Source organism: Macrotis lagotis, chromosome 1 (genome assembly GCF_037893015.1).
Source record: "Macrotis lagotis isolate mMagLag1 chromosome 1, bilby.v1.9.chrom.fasta, whole genome shotgun sequence".
Taxonomy (NCBI): Eukaryota; Metazoa; Chordata; class Mammalia; order Peramelemorphia; family Peramelidae; genus Macrotis; species Macrotis lagotis.
The window spans coordinates 158,815,690-158,833,140 of NC_133658.1; the positions used below are offsets into that span (position 1 = coordinate 158,815,690).

At 36.5% G+C, this 17,451-nt stretch overlaps 1 protein-coding gene and 1 long non-coding RNA gene across 33 annotated transcripts in view; one reads left to right on the plus strand and one right to left on the minus strand.

Annotated features, from left to right (window-relative positions):
• ACOXL (acyl-CoA oxidase like) overlaps positions 1-17,451 on the plus strand; it is a 518,534-nt gene that overhangs the window by 416,598 nt on the left and 84,485 nt on the right. Inside the window, exon 16 of the mRNA XM_074209273.1 lies at positions 2,522-2,609. Within this exon, the coding sequence (XP_074065374.1) occupies positions 2,522-2,609 (88 nt within the window). The remainder of the gene's footprint in view (positions 1-2,521; positions 2,610-17,451) is intronic.
• The window catches only part of LOC141504332 (uncharacterized), a 1,263,877-nt gene that overhangs the window by 125,340 nt on the left and 1,121,086 nt on the right, over positions 1-17,451 (minus strand). The window lies entirely within an intron of this gene.

A 17,451-nucleotide genomic window follows, 5' to 3' on the forward strand; every position in this document is an offset into this window, starting at 1 on the left:
ATTTTGTGGAATGAAACCAGACAGTAGTCATGATGATCCATTAATTTAGCTCCACTTTCCAATTGGCATTGGTTACCAGAGCCAAATCAATCATATGGCAATCCACACTGGTTGTCAAGACCAAAATGCATGGATTGACCTTGCCACATTCTATTTGTCTGCTGCCTGTAGATAGAAATGAATTCAAGGGACAGTCCAATTTCTGTCAGTAGGCTCCCTCTGCAATGAGGATCATCTTAGCCAAGCATAAACCTAGTATAGGAGCCAAACCTTTCTTTCCTTTCTCCAGCACTGAGTAATGACTGCTTTCATGACCACACATGGATGATTGCCAACCCTGATGAGGTTATATTGAATCAACTTGAGTGGGGTCCTAAAGAATATTGATGTTAACGTATAAGGAAAAGCACTTAGAAAACGACTGGCAGGCCTTTATGAGGCCGCTGCCCTTCATTGGAACATTTTTCCCCCCTTGTTCTTTTTCCTGGGATGGAGTCAGTGAGCTTTCAGTATGTTATTGACCTCTGCAGAATTTTTCCCATCTGAAACCCCTTCCCTAGGCAGTGTTCTGTATTCCCTAGGCAATTCTTCTGAGGCTAATTTTCTCTTGGTCAGTCTAATGAAAGCTCATTCTGCAAACTGAATATAAAAGTCTCCTGGTTTTTATTTGGGAACATTTGAATAGGTTTTTTTTTGTTCCCTGTCTTTCATAGATACTACTCCCTTTCTATTCCTATCCTTCCCCATCCCCTCCCCCCCCCCATTTGGCAGCAGCAAATTAGGAAAGTATATTCTCAGGCAAGACACTTGTAATTGACCACAAGCTTGAATTTCACTGTATTACATTGAGAAATGTTATGGGGATGTCAAGGTTTCCTTTCTCCAAACAAAAAAGCATTGGTAGCCAACCATAGGTCACCCCCATCTGCCAATGTATTTTGCAGACCTATTCCCTAAGTGGACAACTTCTCTTCCCCTCCCCTCTTTAGTTTTAATTGGTGACACAGTGAACCATATTAATCCAATAAGCAATGGCAGAGATAATCATTCCCTGTACTTTAACATAAGGGGTCATGGGTAGATGGTGACTTGTAGGGAAACAATGACATTGTCCTTACAACTGTTCCTGCTACCTTAAGTAGTAATGCCAAATTATACATACACTGGAGACTTAAAGATGACCCCATAATTCATCAGAGAACAAAGATACTTCCTCCTATTATATCAAGGCTTTTCTAAAGCTTTTGCTTTAGACATTGTTGCAGAAATCACAAAAAAACCCATGAAAACAGGTATTCTTTTTAATCCTTACACCTTTAACAATGAACAGCATTGAGCAAGACAAGAAGAGTAAAGAACCAAGGACATGACCGTTCACTTTGAACTACCTTTCTCTTAATGAAAAAGAATCTAATGATGAAAACTCAATATTTTTATATCCCTGGTAGACTGTAAGGTCTTTGAGGTCAGGGACTACTTCATTTTTGTATTCATATTTCTAAGGTCAAGCATGCTATTTCACAAATATTAGACTCTTTGATTTGAATTGAACATATAAACCCAATGCTAGCTTCCTGAGATTGTCAAGAAAGTAATGAGGCACAAAATCAAAAATTCCAAACTTAAGTCTCTTGTTCTCAAATCTGGTGACCATCTGCTTGATTTAAGGATCAGCCAACCACTTCCAGAGGATAATTTGGCTGGAACTAATGCTTATAATATTTGTGATTTTTATATCTTCCTCTCTTCATCTATCTTTTTGTTTTATCTAATCTACTCATATTTTCCCCTTTTTGCTACCCCAGTCATTATGGTGTCTGGCATAACTGGCAGGCACTTGGTAAATATTTTTTGAATGAATGATGACTGGAAACCTTGATTCACTTGGTTATTCTGCACTTCATATAGACTAGCTGGGTGACAAATTGCCAAATCCTGAGTTGAGACAGTCTAGCAAGTAACAATTGACAAACAGGTGGAACTAGTCTAAAGTCATTTAATTCAATCATCAAACAGTTGCTCCCAAGAACCAAAGTCCCCAGAAAAGATATTATTTCTGTTTACTTTGTTAATATTTAATTACTACTACTACTACTACTACTACTACTACTACTACTACTAAAGCTAGCATTTAATATAAAGCTTTGAGGTTTACAAAATGACTTACAAATATCTCATTTTATTCTCACAAAAACCCCAGAAGGTAGGTAGGTGCTACTATTATGACTATTTTAGAGATGAGGACACTGAGGTAAAGAAAGATTAAGTGACTTGCTCAGTACCAAACAACTAAAGAAGTGCATGAATCTGGATTTGAATTCAGATCTTCCTGACTCCAGGTCTAGTAGTTTATACACAGTGCTGCCTTGCTGCTATATCAAGAATTAGGGAATCCTTTGTCTACAAGTAACTACATTAGTTAGTTCTACTCTATCTGCATATATCATTCTGGTAGCAGCAATAAATTAAGAAAAAATTCTCAACTATTTAAGGAGCCATTTTCCTTCTGTCAATTTGACAGGTAATGACCAAGAAGGAGGACATTTTCAGTGCCTGGAATTCATGTCTTCATCATGTTGCTTCCTTGTCCCTGGCGCATATACACAGAGGTCAGTTGGTGTTTATTGAATTTATAATCTGTGAATGACACAATGATCCTGAAGGTTATTTGAGTAACATGACTTTCCCCATTAGGGACATGAGTGTTTCCTAACATGAATGTCCCAGTCCAAGAGTGAGGCGTTTCAGTCGGAGACTTGGCAAACCTCTTGGAGAGCCTAAAATGTTGACTCTGAGGCCCCCGAATCACTTACTGAAGTTAGAACATGGGACTTTGTGTGCTATATGAACTGATATTCAGCAGGAACAGCTAGCAAAGTGAAGCTGGTCAAAGCCAGCGTGAAGAGCACATTGAACAGCTCACTTGACATAACTTGAAACAATAGAACGATCCACCAAATGAGAGCCAGTTGGAAAAGAGCCATGTGGCATAGAGCCCGAATCACATCCCAAGAAGACTGTCATTGGTCAATAAATAAATTCAAGGGCATATGTATAGATAAAGGGAGATTGTTTTAATAGGGTCACTGACTGAAGAATTTTAAGTACCAGAACTAACAGCTTAGGTCTAATCCTCAGGTTAGTAGGTAACTTGTTCAGCACTTTAAATAACATTCACTTTGACTTAAGAGAGCATAAAAGAAAAAAAAATCTATGAAGTCGCTGAATTTGAACCTAAGTAAGAGCAGACGGAAGGCAGCAGATTACTATCAGGATGATTGCTTAACTTCAGGACCATTGGGTAAAAATTGATAATGACAACCTAAATAGGGCATGGGGAAAGGGAAGATGAAATGAAATGACCAAGATAGTGTCAATATTTGCTCTGGAGAGATTTCTCTAATACATATATAGGTTAGAAATCCCCAGTTGACATCATATCTCTTTTGGACATTTTTAGTCAATTATGTGGTCTCCAGATGGAGACCTGTTGAATACTTAGAAATGTGGTTGTCATTACACAGAAATGTTAAAGAATGAATCTCAGGTGTCTAGTCATCACCAGGAGCGTGACAGTCAAGGCTTAAATAAAGAAATCAACATCCATGGTTAGAAAAATAGCCTAGCTGCATTATCTGAAGTTTCTGGACATTTAAAACCTTACTCTGCCCGTGTAAAAGGAAAAGAGAGTTGCGCCCAAACTAGACTGATTTCATCTCTGACAGCCTTAAAATGATTAACCATGAGGAAATGCCAAGTGTTTGATGTTGCCAAAGCACATATAAAATCAAAACAGATTCCAGGCCATTCTACTTGGCTAACAATAGCAACAAAAATGATTAAATGCCCTCAGGAAATTTATCTAAGAAGTATTAGGCTCAAAATCAAGTGGAAAGGATTCTGACCTATCGGGTAACTGCAGAAAAACAAGAATCTATACTGCTGTAGCATTCAAGGATCCTAGAAATGTACTAAAAATTAAAAAAAATGGGTTAATCATGGTAATAATTTTTTTTAAGTTAGGAATGAGAGCCCGTGTAACAATCAAATGAATTCCCAGTAGACAATGATGAATTTTCTCAAGCAGCTGCTAAATTCAAACCAGGAAGAAAAGCATCCTGAAGAGACTCCCAAGGGAATTTGGATCAGAAATACAAGTAGTTAGTTTGACTAACCAAAGGCCCCAAATAAGAGAGAATTGGTGTTGTTGTTACATTGAAAGGAAGGGGAAAGGAAGAGGTTAATAATGAGAAAGCCATTGTCCAGTATTATCAAAGCTGAAAGATCTGAGAATCTTATCAATCTTATTATCAATCTAATTTGACATGAATTTTAACTTGTCATCAAAAGCTTAAGGAGAAGAGCATTTAAAATATATGTTTATAAGAGATTTCAGTATATGCTAGAATCAAATAAATCTAGAGCTAAAATGGACCTATAAAATCATCTTAATCCAATTATCTTATTTGATAGATAAGGAAAGACCTAAAGAATTTAAGTGACTATTCAAATTGTCACAGGTAGGATATAACAAAGCTGGGATCCAAACACAAGTTTTCTGACTCTAAAACCAGTACTTTTACCCCAATACACTGCTTTAAAAAATTAAACCATTAAACAGATGACCAATTATTTTTATCAATAGAATACAAAGGACAGCTAGATAGTGCAGTGGACTGAGCACTGGGCCTAAAGTGAGGAGGACCTGAGTTTAAATCTAGAATCAGACACTTGCTATGTGTTTAACACACTAGCTGTGTGACCTTGGGCAAGTAAGTCACTTAACCCTAACTCAAAGCCAGAGACATCTATCATCCTGATCCATATCTGGCCACTGAACCCAGATGATGCTAGATGAGAAAGTGAGGCTTGTAACTTAAGACAGCACCCCTTCACTCAAATTCAAATCATTTGCATGTCATGGCACTATTTCCTTGATGTTGTGGTATTCTTCAAGAATGAAGGACAAACATCATCATAGTGTTTTAAGTCATTTGCTGTTTTCAGCTGTGACTCATGACCCATTTGGGGTTTTCTTGGCAGAGATACTGGAGTGGTTTGCCATTTCCTTCTCCAGCTCATTTTATAGATGAGGAAACTGAGGCAAGCAGGGGTTGCTTAGGATCACACAACTAGTAAATGTCTAAGGCTAGATTTGAACTCAGGTCTTCCTGACTCCAGACTCAGTGTTCTATCCACTGTATCACCTACCTATCTCATTTTAAGTATAGCTTATTTGGTCTTCAAAATAGACCTGTTAGGTAGGTGTTATTATTACCCACTTTTTCCCCCTCAGATGAAGAAACAGGCTCAGAGAGATTAAATGACTCATCTATATCCTATAACTAAGTATCAGTGATTAGATTCAAATTCAGTTCCTCCTGATTCAAAACCCAGTATTCATTCCCTTTCATCATGCTGCCTCTAATACAGAGTTTTTCTTATATTTTTCATTTCTCATAAGACCTGTGAGATTTATTCATTAGAAAGTAGAAAACCTCTATCTTGGGCCCTAGTAAAGTAATCAAAAAGTTAGGGTATCATTATTACAAACAATATGTATTTATAATTAGAATGTATAATAATAGTGACAATTTCTGCCCATCAGAGGATTAATTTCTAAGCTCCCTGGAGAATACTGGTTCTGAACCAAAGTTTGCTCTCTTGTTATTAAAAATTCAATCACATTTATTATTAAAGCATTATACCAACATTTTCAACCATAGCCATTCTTTTCTGTATTTTTTTAATGTCCTCAGCATTTTCCTAGACAATTTTTCTCCTACTGTTAATAGTGCTATTCCTTATAGGAACTGCACCCAGACTTCTTCTCTAGGTTTGGTATTTATCTTTCTCTTCTCTGGGATATCTTCTTCACCACCCAACATGTGTTGGGATATCGTGCCAGCTTGGGGAAAGAAAATGCCATGACCTCAGTTAAACTTGAGAAAGTCCTGCTAGAGTTTACATGCTAGTAGGAAGTGCTTGATCCATTCCCATAAAATAGATGGAAGCCTGATACAAAACCTTTCAAATGACTGCAGCCTTAGTTAATCCATAAGGGAAACCTGAGACCCTTCAGGGAAACCAAAGGCATGGATCATTAGAGGTATATCTGCTCCCTAGAGTTTATCATTCCCTCCCTCCCCTCACACCCCAATTTTTTCTTTCTACTATCATCACATTCTGAAGTGGATCTGAGGCTTGTCTTGGGGGATATTTGTGATGTCTGACATTTGCTGTTTGTTTGATCTTGGGCAAGTTGGTTAACTGCGTTGACCCTCAGTATCCTCCTCTGTAAAATGGGAATAGCAACAGCATCTACCTCCTAGGGTTGTTGTGAGGATCAAATGAGAGAATAATTATAAAGTATTTGGCACATTTAGTATTAGCTATTATTATTAATGGAGTGATGAATGCAAAGTACTTTGGATTTTAAACCATCGGGATTAGCCCCTACTTTTATTCTCTTGCCTTTCATCTAGCTGTTCACAGATCTAGAGCACCTGGGGAAAGAAGGCTGCAGTTCCCAGAGTCAGAAAGTCAAAAGGGAGAGAGTACTAATGGAATTGTCAAAGCTTGAATTTCCTCTCTTCCTTTAACAGCATCTAAGCAGATAGAGAGGAGGGAACCAGGTCAAAAGGCCAAAGGAGGGGGAGCATTCAGATGGAGTATTAAACTTCTTTTTACCCCTCTTTCCTCCGTAGTAAATGCCCTCAATAGGGAGGGTGGGAAAGGAGTTACTAGGAAAAAAACTGTAGAGTAGTGTAAAGAATCCTCATTTTGTCATCAGGGACCCCAAGTTCAAATTGAAGTCCTACTTCCTACAAAACTCTGACCATTTTCAAGTCACCTCACCTCTCTGTTGCTTCATCTGAAAAAAAAGGGGGGGGGAATGGTAAATGTTTAGGGATTTTTTTTACCTTCAGATTACCTAGGGATTGTTTTATCTAAAACATGAACCTGTTTTAAAAATACTTTGCTAACTACATTTTAATGTAATTGACTTCCTTTGTAATGCTATGTATTTTATTTTATACATTTAAAAACATTATTCTGATAAGTAATCCATAGGCTTTTCAATGATAAAAACAAAAAAAGGTTAAGAACCCCTGATCTTTAAAGTCCTTTCCAGACCTAAATAATCCTAGTCAATGTCTCTGAATAGGCTTGAGTTCTCACGGATTTTCAGTGTCTCTTGTCACATAATAGATATTGCAAGTCATCATCTATTCCTGGTAAATATCACTATCAAACCTGAATTTAAGAATTATCATTTCAAATATTGCAGAATGACTAGCAATGGTAAGCACCTGTATAAGTGCATACTTCTGAAAACAAACCCAACTCCGGGTCTCCAATACTACAGGTCCCAGATGAAGCAAACAAAAAGAACACTCCTTTCTCCATCCTTGGCTGACATGGGAAAGCTATGGGGAATTCCAGAATGCTTTTTTCTTTGAATTGTCCTTGTATGTGCTATATTTGAGAGATGATAGTAAAGGCAGCGTTGAAAGTCTAAGTGGAACTTCCTTTGTTAGGCAGAGTCATATTTGGCCTCTCAAGCCCTTTGTTTCAAGTCATCATCAGGCCTCTTTTGTAAATGGCTATACTTCAGACAAGCAACATTGACCTTAGTGCATTAGTGTATAATTATTTGCTTTGTCATACTCTTCTTAGAGTGCTTGGGAAGCATAAGATGGAAGATTCATCTTTTAAGTTATTGGGTTTTGTCTTGTTATTTCACTGATGAGCAAAATAGAAACCAGTTGAAAATGCTTCTAGGCTTTTGACTAAAAGAAGAAAGAAAAAAATATTTTTAAAAACAGTACAGTGCAAAATTGGGTTGAGACTGAAGGATTTGGGTTATTGTTTCCCTTTATCTCCCCTGCTGAGGAAATGATAGGCAGGAACTAGTCTCTAAATTGGAAGATTCCTTAATATTATTAGTTGTTTACTTCAATAAATAATAGCATTATAATAAATTTCACCTTACCAAATATTCATACTCTCCAAACTACAATGTGAATTAGAAAGTTTTTAAAACAGGGACCTCACAAAATGGGTCAAAATCATATGGGAACAGAAGGAGATATGTATCATAAATATTATATATGTATCATGAATTTCTGCTACAGGTACTGTACCAAGGATGCTTTCAGTGAGCCCAATACATATGATATTACATTCCAATATATTTATTCACTGCAAAAATTATTTTATTCCTATAACTTTAGGACACTAAATAAAAAATAAGAAAAAGATAGTAATTTGTCTCAGGACATTTCTATATAAATTCCTTTGAAAAAGGTAAGAATAATGAGATGAAGCTAATAATAGTACCTGGAATTATATAGTACATTCATTCAATAATCATTTATTAAACAACTACTATGTGCAAAGCATTGAGTTAGTAGATAGGAAGACAAAAACAAAACAATCCCTGCTTTCATAAAACTTCACTGGTGGGAGGGTGGAGATGATAAATGTGCATAGATAAAGCATTTTGCTTACATTATCTGATCCATTGGACTGGCTAAACTTGAGCCTAATATAGTCAACAAATATTTATCATTTACTTATGTGCCAATAAGTATTGAGTCAAAGAAAGGCAAAACCTAGATCCCTCAAGGAGCTCACATTGTATTGAGCAAGACAGCAAAACACTTTCTATATACAAGATATTCACCTGTATCTCTATTCATCTATCCATATCTATGTAGGTGTTTCACCTTACATTTACTATAGGTATAGGAAAGGTGGATGACTGGATAGATATACCTATAGTAAATGGAAAATGAAACACCTACAGAAGCATCAGTTTTATTCACAATATTCACATTATTTCAATCAATTGAGACCTTGAGTTTTCCCCTCTCAGATCTTCATTGTCCTCCCTTCAAAGCAGGACTGAAAAGAAGGTTAAGTTTATTTGGCATTAGGGCTTTAAGTGCTCTCTCTTAGAGAGTCCCTACCTTCCTCCTTCCCCCCAAATGAGAGTGTTTCTTTCCAAGGCTTAATCACAGACTGTGATTTACTTCCTGGTCACCCCAGGGAGCAAAACTCAGGAGTTCTTCTTCATCAAGAATGCTCTCTTTAGAGAATTCTTCTATGAATTCTCCTTTGAAGGTGGAAAGAATTGATGAGGTAGGTGTATGACAAATGACCAGACCCCAAGGCTGCTTATCTGTTTCATTGTTGTGATTCTTTGAAGGGAAAAGAAAGGAAAAAAGAAAAGGAAAAAATCCTCACAGAGCATTTGTTTCAAAGAGAACAATGGAGGAAACAGTTTAGCAGTATTTGACCCAACCTCTCTAGAGGTACAATTGCAATTTCCAGGTATAACTATCCTTTTTTGGTTTTGTTTTGTAAATGAAGGAAGTATGGCTGGGAATCCACTTTAGTTTCCCCTCTTTGCTCCCATTTCAGAAACAGTTTATAATCTCTTAACACTAGAAGGCAGAGTTGAAATTCAGTGGCACTACTTTGTTAGAGGAGGCTGAATTTGGCCTCAGAGATCCTTTGTTCCAACTCATCAAGCCTCTCAAGACTGTGCTTGAGAAAAGCAAAAAATTGGATTCAAAAATTTTCTCAATTCTTTAAGGCATTCTTAAATTCTGGTCTTTTAAATTAATTAGCAAATGAATTTAAATGAAGCAACAAAATTCACTAGAATACGAACTCTAGTGGAAATAGTTGGTGTTAGCATACCTCAGTTTCTGAATCTGGATAATAATTAATAATAATAATAATAATAATAATAATAATAATGACTAGCATTTTTATAAAGCACTTTAAGGTTTGCAGCGTGCTCTGCAAATGCTAGCTCATTTATCCTCACAGCAATCTCAAGAGAGGGGTTCTATTATTCTTCCTATTTTACAAATGAGGATATTGAGTCAGACAGAAGTTAAGGGACTTACCCAGGATCATGCAGCTGAAAAAAATATGAACACTGAACTTCAACTCAGGTCCTCCTGACTTGGGGATTGCTCCATCTAGCTGTCTAATAGTTTCACTACATATTATCATAGGGCTAGTTTTGAATAAACTGTAAATCCCCACAGAAATCTGAGTAAACAGTATTAGTGTGTATAATAGTAGCATGTTGGTTTCTTTATTTGACTCATTTATTTAACTTAGACTCCCTTACAGTAATGGAAAATATGAGATGGGTACTGTTTTTGGTGTTTCACATGCTAACTCTTAAGAATTGCTCATAGCTCCTAATATCTATCTTCATGGACCCTCCACCCCAGAGGCCAGACTGGAAGGAGCCATTCTCTTAGGCTTCCCCCTGCTCTCTCCTTCCTCGTTTGATTCGTCTTCCCCCCTGCAGTTTTCTTTCACATTTCTCTCCCCCTGTGTCATTGAGAACATTTGGATTTTGTGGTTGGTCTGTTTAATAACAATTGTTTGCTATGTAGCCAGAAATGGCCCTGTGACATTTGAATTTCAGAATGAGACAAGTTTAGAATCTGATAGCATTTACAACAATATATCTGAGAAAAAAGTTCAGAATCAATTTGTTCTGAGTAATTTGTTGTGGTGATTCACCACCTAGGAATGGTGCTCAAGAATGAAAAGGTTATTAATAGATGTGCGATGTGAGTCTTAGCCATGAATACTTATGAATAGAGAAGGAAGCACAAAACTTGTTGTCTTAACTAGCATCTAATAATGTCTTGCCCATAACAGAAGCTTAATAGATGTTGACTGAATTGAACTGATAAAGATTTTACATTAAAATTTTAATGTCTATTTTTCTTGAGAATCCTATTGCTATATCTAATATTAGTTCACTATTATAAAATGAAGGTGGACTACCATATGATTTAATTTGTTTTGTTTATAAGACAAGCTCACATTTGAAGAACAACTATTCCAAATACAGGGTAATGTAAGTTTGACCTGATAAAATGCATACCTAAGGATGTGGGTTTTTGAGACCTGAAAACTCAATATGAGTCAATGGTGTGATGTGGCAATCACACCACCTAATGTATTATCTTAGACTGCATTAAATTGAATTCAGTAAATTTATTAAGCATCTACCATATGAAGGGCCCTTGCTAAGCTCTGGGGATACATAAGAAAATTAAAACAGTTCCTTCTACCAAAGGGGTCCTAGAGTTGAAAGAGACTGAACTTCCTGCTCATGGAAAATGGAGTAAGCTAGAAGAATTAATGAGATTGTTGTTGTGGTTGTTGTTCAGTCCTGTCTAACTCTGTGAATCTACAGTCCATGGGCTTTTCTTGGCAAAGATACTGGAGTGGCTTGCCATTTCCTTCTCCAGTTTTATGCAGATAGGGATTAAATGACTTGCCCAGGGTCACACACCTAGCAACTAGACACTAAATTTGACTTCTGGTCTTTCTAACTCCAAGACCAGTACTGTATCCACCTAACTGAGATATAAGAGATGAGATTCCATTGTATTTGGCTATAGACTATATCTGTAATACTGTGTTAAAATATGAATATTATATTTTTGGAAGGACACTGCCCCAAGAAAGGCAGGTAGAATGGTGAAGAGTCTTGAAGTCATGAGGAAGAAACTGGAAGATGTTTAATCATAAGGAATTAGTGCAAACAGGATAACTATCTTCAAGTGAGATAAGATGAATTAAACTTGTTTAGAACACATATAAACAATGAGTAGACATTACAAAAGGGCAGATTTTGATTCAGTGAAAGGGAAAATGCCCTAACAATTAGTGATATCTTGTAAGGTTCTTCTTACTAGAGATATTCAAGGGGATATCAAAGAACCAGAAAGTGAAGGGGTAGTATGGCAGAAATTATTGCTCAGTTGTGGGTGGGTCTAAATGACCTTTGATGTCAATGAACCTAAAAGTGATTAATTAAATCTCCACTAAGTTCTGAGTGAGCAGCAAGATGATAGAGTAGATAGGCCTGAACTCAAGAAGGTGAATTCAAATACGACCTCAGACACTTACTAGTTGGGTGACCCTGGCAAGTTACTTAAATGCTGTTTGCCTCAGTTTCCTCATCTACAAAATGAGCTGAAGAACAAAATGGCAAGCCACTCTTTTCTTTGCCAAAAAAAACCCTAAATGGGATCACAAAGAGTCAGACATGACTGAAATAAACGGCTGAATAACAAACAAAAAGTACTGGTCATTGGGGATATAAGCACAAAGAATGAAACAATCCTTACTGGAAAGAGCTTTTGACTCTGGCATTGTACAGTTCTATGTAATTCTATGAACCTGATCTGATTCTCACAAAACATTTAGTAAATAGCCTGTACCTTCCCGTGCTCCACCCACACAAAACCCAAAATGATCTACAAAACAGAAAAAAGCAACCGATTCTCAACCCAACTTTCTTTCAACTCTGAATTTTTTCTTTCATATGTCATCTTTGCCTTTCCAATGTGACAGTTTTCTTTTTAAGATGCTTGATCATATGTTTTCACTTTGCAGAACCTTAAAAACTGGTAGCAAAGGTATAATACTGTGTTTCTGGTGAAGAATTTCTGAGTTTAGTTGATTTTCAGATTCACATAATGAAACATTAAGATGATATATTCTTTAATAAATAGCTAGAGATAGAAACATTATTTTTATTACCAGCTTGGGGTCCAAATGTCAGGGAATGAAGTGGGAGAGACCTTATTTACAGAGAAAACTTAAGACACAATTAACTCAAAACTTTAGACATTATATAGTAGAAGGGGGGGTGGAATGTGTGAATGATATATTTACTCAGAAATATGAGAGTTGAATAAATAAGGATTTATCATACTCTGATAGAGACCTCATTCTGATAGCCTAGTACATTTTATATGTGTGTAAAGTGTAAAGAAATATTAAGGAAAGTTGACCCCAAGTTGACTAAGAAGAAGGTTCTTATCAGCAGAATCTCCTCCTGATTTATGAGCTCTCATACAATCTAATTTGAGCAAGGGAAGGATTTTTTTCTTAAATGTGTTGATTTAACAGTTGGTAAAGGCTACCTCCTCGAAGTGCTCCCTTAAAGGACCATAAGCATGTTCCAACTTCTTGCCTATCCTATAGCACAGAAATAATCTCTGATGTTTTCTCTCTCTTCTCTTTAGGAGCACAGAATAGCAAAAAAAAAAACAAACAAGATTTGTGTTTGTTGTAGACAGGATCTTTGAGGTACTTTCTAATTGGAGCTCCTGAACTTATAAAAACTATTTTGATAATTATATTTCAATGTAATTATTTTCTACTGTAACTGTGGATATTTTATTTTATTCATTTAAAATCTAATTATTTTAATAATGAGAAAAGGATCCATAGGCTTCACCAGACTGCCAAAAGGATCCAACATACCAAAAAAAATTATTAGGAAGCCCTAATCTGTTCTAATCTCCTCATATTTTAGATTAGGGAAGTAAATAATAGATGATAATGACTATATAATAATGAGCACAATGCAAAGAACATTGACTTTGGAACCAGAATACTGGATTCAAATCCTGCTTCTGACTTGTGCCATCACATGTCATGTCACTTATCCTTCTTGGGTGTTCAGTGTCCTACTCTGTAAGATGAAGGGGAGAGCAAATGCAAAAAAGACCAGAATAACATATGAAAAAGAACAATAACAATACAAATAACCTCCAAACTGAATGGTATGTAGTTGTAATAGTCGAGGTTAGCCTAGATAAAGAGATGGGAAAAGAGATCTCCCTCCATTCTTGAGCTATGGGTTTGGGATGGGTCAGTTAGCTTTGCCCAACTGCTTTTTAAAAAAAACATTCATAGTTATAAGAGATGGGTAGGGGAGAAAAGGAGAATTCATTTGGAAATAAAAGAATTGTTAAGACAAAAAAGTCCATTTTTTTAAAGCATGAAGGGTAGAGTTGATTTTAGGTCACTGAAACCATTTTTCAGTTCTAGCTCTAGAGTTCTAGGATCCAGTAAAATCTATTTTCTCTCTTCTTAAAAAAAATAACATTAAAAGCAAGACAATTCTTGTCCTTTATTTCTATTGATGATTCAATAGTGATGTTTAGTGAGCAAGAGACTGAAAGACAAAAAGCACTTTACAGAGCACCTATTACAACCACATCATTTTATGGAAAAAGAAACAGAGGTACAGAATTGTTTATTGACCTATTAGTGGTAACACAGGTGGCTGAGTCTAGTTGGATGAGAATAAGAGTTAAATCCAAATAAACATTGACAGGATTAAGCACCAACAGATTCTTGCTTTCTTTAAGGTATTCAAGCCACAGATAACTTTTCTTCTTTTTTTATATTTATTGCTCCAACTATCCTCAGATATGTTTCAATAATGGAGAGACAATTTCAAATTGCCTTAGGAAATAGTTGTGCTGTTAAGCTGTAACTATATAGCATCTTATGAAAAGCTTCACTTCTAAACTGGAGAAACCAGTATGAGTATCAGAGAGAATTAGTCAAGATTTCCAGTCCTTTGGGGTTTTTTTTTATGGGGAAGGGGAAGCATGTTAAAATTAATTCAAAGGAACCCTTAATTCTCAAGAATTTAGTAGGGGACATCTTTAAAGTCAGGGAATTGTAGAGAAGAAGCATTTTTCCAAGGGAGTCTGATGGATGAAGGATGTCTATTTTTCTTTGAGCATTCCTGTCCCCTGTGGATATTTCTAGCTAACTCCCATAAAAGCTGAAATTATCTCAATTTGAGAGAAAGTTGATTGTTTTCCTTTCCATACTTAATTTACATTTAGAACAATGCAAGATAACAAACATTTCTTGAATGCTTACTCTGTGTAAAGCACTGTCCTCAGGCTTGGATGAACTGCAGAGCTCAAAAGAATCATTCCCTTTCTAAAGATCACATGCCCAAAGATCCTTAAAAAACGAGCAGCTTCATTTCCCACCTTTTTTTTAAATTAATACAGTTCCTCTGTCTGCAACTGATTAGCACAAATTAAATTCTATACAAAATTCATCCTAAGCAGTAAACATTCTATTATATTTTACAAAATTCAGATAACTGTTAAAAAGATACTTTTATGCCAGTGAGGGGAAAAAGAGATTCCTTAATTCTTTTCTGAAGGTTAAAGTCTCAACCTAATAGAATGGGTCATGACTCCTCATTTCATAGCAGGGAGTAGAGATAACCAAATCCATTTTGGCCACAATGTACCTAACAGGCTTATCAACTCTCTTACTCATCCAAACTTGGGTCAGTACCCTATTGTTCAATGGAATAGCAGAAACTGATCCATCAAAAAGCATTTATTAATTGTTTTCAATGAGCCAATCCCTGTGCTGAGACCTCTAGATATAAGGAAGTGAAAATACTTCCCTCAAAAGCTCCATTTTAATGGAAAGGAAAGACCTAGTTCTCTCAGAATCAAAGAATCTCTGAGTTGACAGTTCCTCCAGAGCAGGGTATCTTCAATTATCTTCAGTTTCCCCTTCAGTTGTACCCTAGAAATGGAGAAGTAATTCTACCTTTGCCAATATGACCTCTGAGTTGTGTACCTTGAGAAGTAGCATTTGTAATTTTTACAGTGTTCCTCTGATGATAGAAAAGTTTCTCTCCTATGCTTCCATTTTGAAACAGATCTATGTCTCCTTCCTACTGATTCAAGAGATTTTTCAAGGGCTATTACCAGTTGGTTCAGCCTGTCTCCAGTGGTGCTTTTTTTATTTGGCTAGGACCTGATTGGCTCTTGAGAACCAAAGGATAACATAGAACTGTTAGGTTTTATGTTTTGGTTTTGGTTTGGTTTTTTTGGCTAGACAGTGGGATTAACTGATTTGTCCAAGGTCACACAGTTAGGTAATTATTCAGTGTCTTGAGGCCAAATTTGAACTCAGGTCCTCCTGACTCCAGGGCTGGTGTTCTATCCACTGTGCCACCTAGCCGCCCCTAATATAGAACTATTTGACTGAAATGATCAGTCATCCCAGAAAAGGTAGAAATAGAAAAGCACCTATTTCTAGAATATGATCTCCAAGAAGTAGAAATAGTTTAAAATCTAGGTCTGTCTCACAGAAATTGAGTCATTTTGGTTCCCTTCTCCTTGCCTTAAAAAAATGTATTGATTTGGGGGTGGCTAGGTGGCATAGTGGATAAAGCACCGGCCCTGGAGTCAGGAGTATCTGGGTTCAAATCCAGTCTTAGACACTTAATAATTACCTAGCTGTGTGGCCTTGAGCAAGCCACTTAACCTCACTTGCCTTGCAAAAATCTAAAAAAAAAAAAGAGATGAAAATTTATTGATTTGAACTGTTTTGGTATATTTTAAATGAGATTGATTTGTGATGAGACAGAAAATTTTGCAAATTTCAGAAAATCAAGGACCAGACCCTTCTTCAAAATCATAACCTAGTTTATTTCCAAGTGTTTTGCCTATCCATTTTTTTTTTATGAAAATAATTAGGTATAATATAGCTTTAGAGATCCCAGGTGATTTAAGCTGTCCATCTGGAGCATAGGTTTGACTGAAAGAACTTAGAGTTGGGAGAGACTTTAAAGATCTATCTTAGATAACCAAGGGTCTTTATTGAAGTCCACAGACCCTTAAGAGATCTATGGATAACTCAACTCAACAGATTTTTATTAAATGCTTGTTTATAGTCAGGCATTGTGCTAATCATTGGAGATACAAATAGAAGCAAAAAAAGAAAGTTCCTACCCTTAAAGAATTTACAATTTAATAGGAAAAATAATGGTAAAATCCAGAGAGTTAGAAGCAAAGACCCACGAGAAATGAAGACTGGTTTGTCTGAGTCCTTTCTTAAAATGTAGGTTCCATGAAAAATTCCTAGAACCAGTTGGCAAAGGGTGCCACAAAGGAAAGCTGCTCCAGGGTGAGAAGACTACAGGGATAAGGGATAAAGGAACTTCAAAAGTTGAAGGCACATAATCATGATAGTGAACTTCGATTTCAGAGAAGGTCTGTGACCTGGAATGGGAAAACCCCTAACTGAATTTAGCTGAGCCTGGCAACTGAGTAAAGTTCCATGCCCTTTAAAGTGAAGGGTCACAGATTTCTGGCCACACAGACTTTTTGAGCAGAACACATGGAAAAAATACTGATATTTTAGAACCTGAACGAAACCCATAGAATACCCCCCCCCCCCAAATGATAAAACAGAGAGGAAACATAAAGAAATGTTTTGTCCTTTGCTTTTCAGCAAACATGGGAGAGATGAAAATCATAGAGAAGGAAGGGGCTAGGGAAAAGCTTCCTACAGAAGATGAGATTTTGACTGGGACATGAAGGAATCTTTCTGGACAGGGGGTACTGCCAGTGCAACGTTCAGAGTGAGAAAGGAGATAGTCTTGGTTGAAGAACACCCAGGAGGCCAACTTAGTGAATCAGAGTTTAGTGAATGGGCTTGGAGTCAGGAAGACTTGATTTCAAGTCTTGCTTCTTACATTTACTAGCTTTTTGACCCTGAGCAAATCATTAGATCTCTGTGAGCTTCAAGGCAACTCCATAGGATAAATAA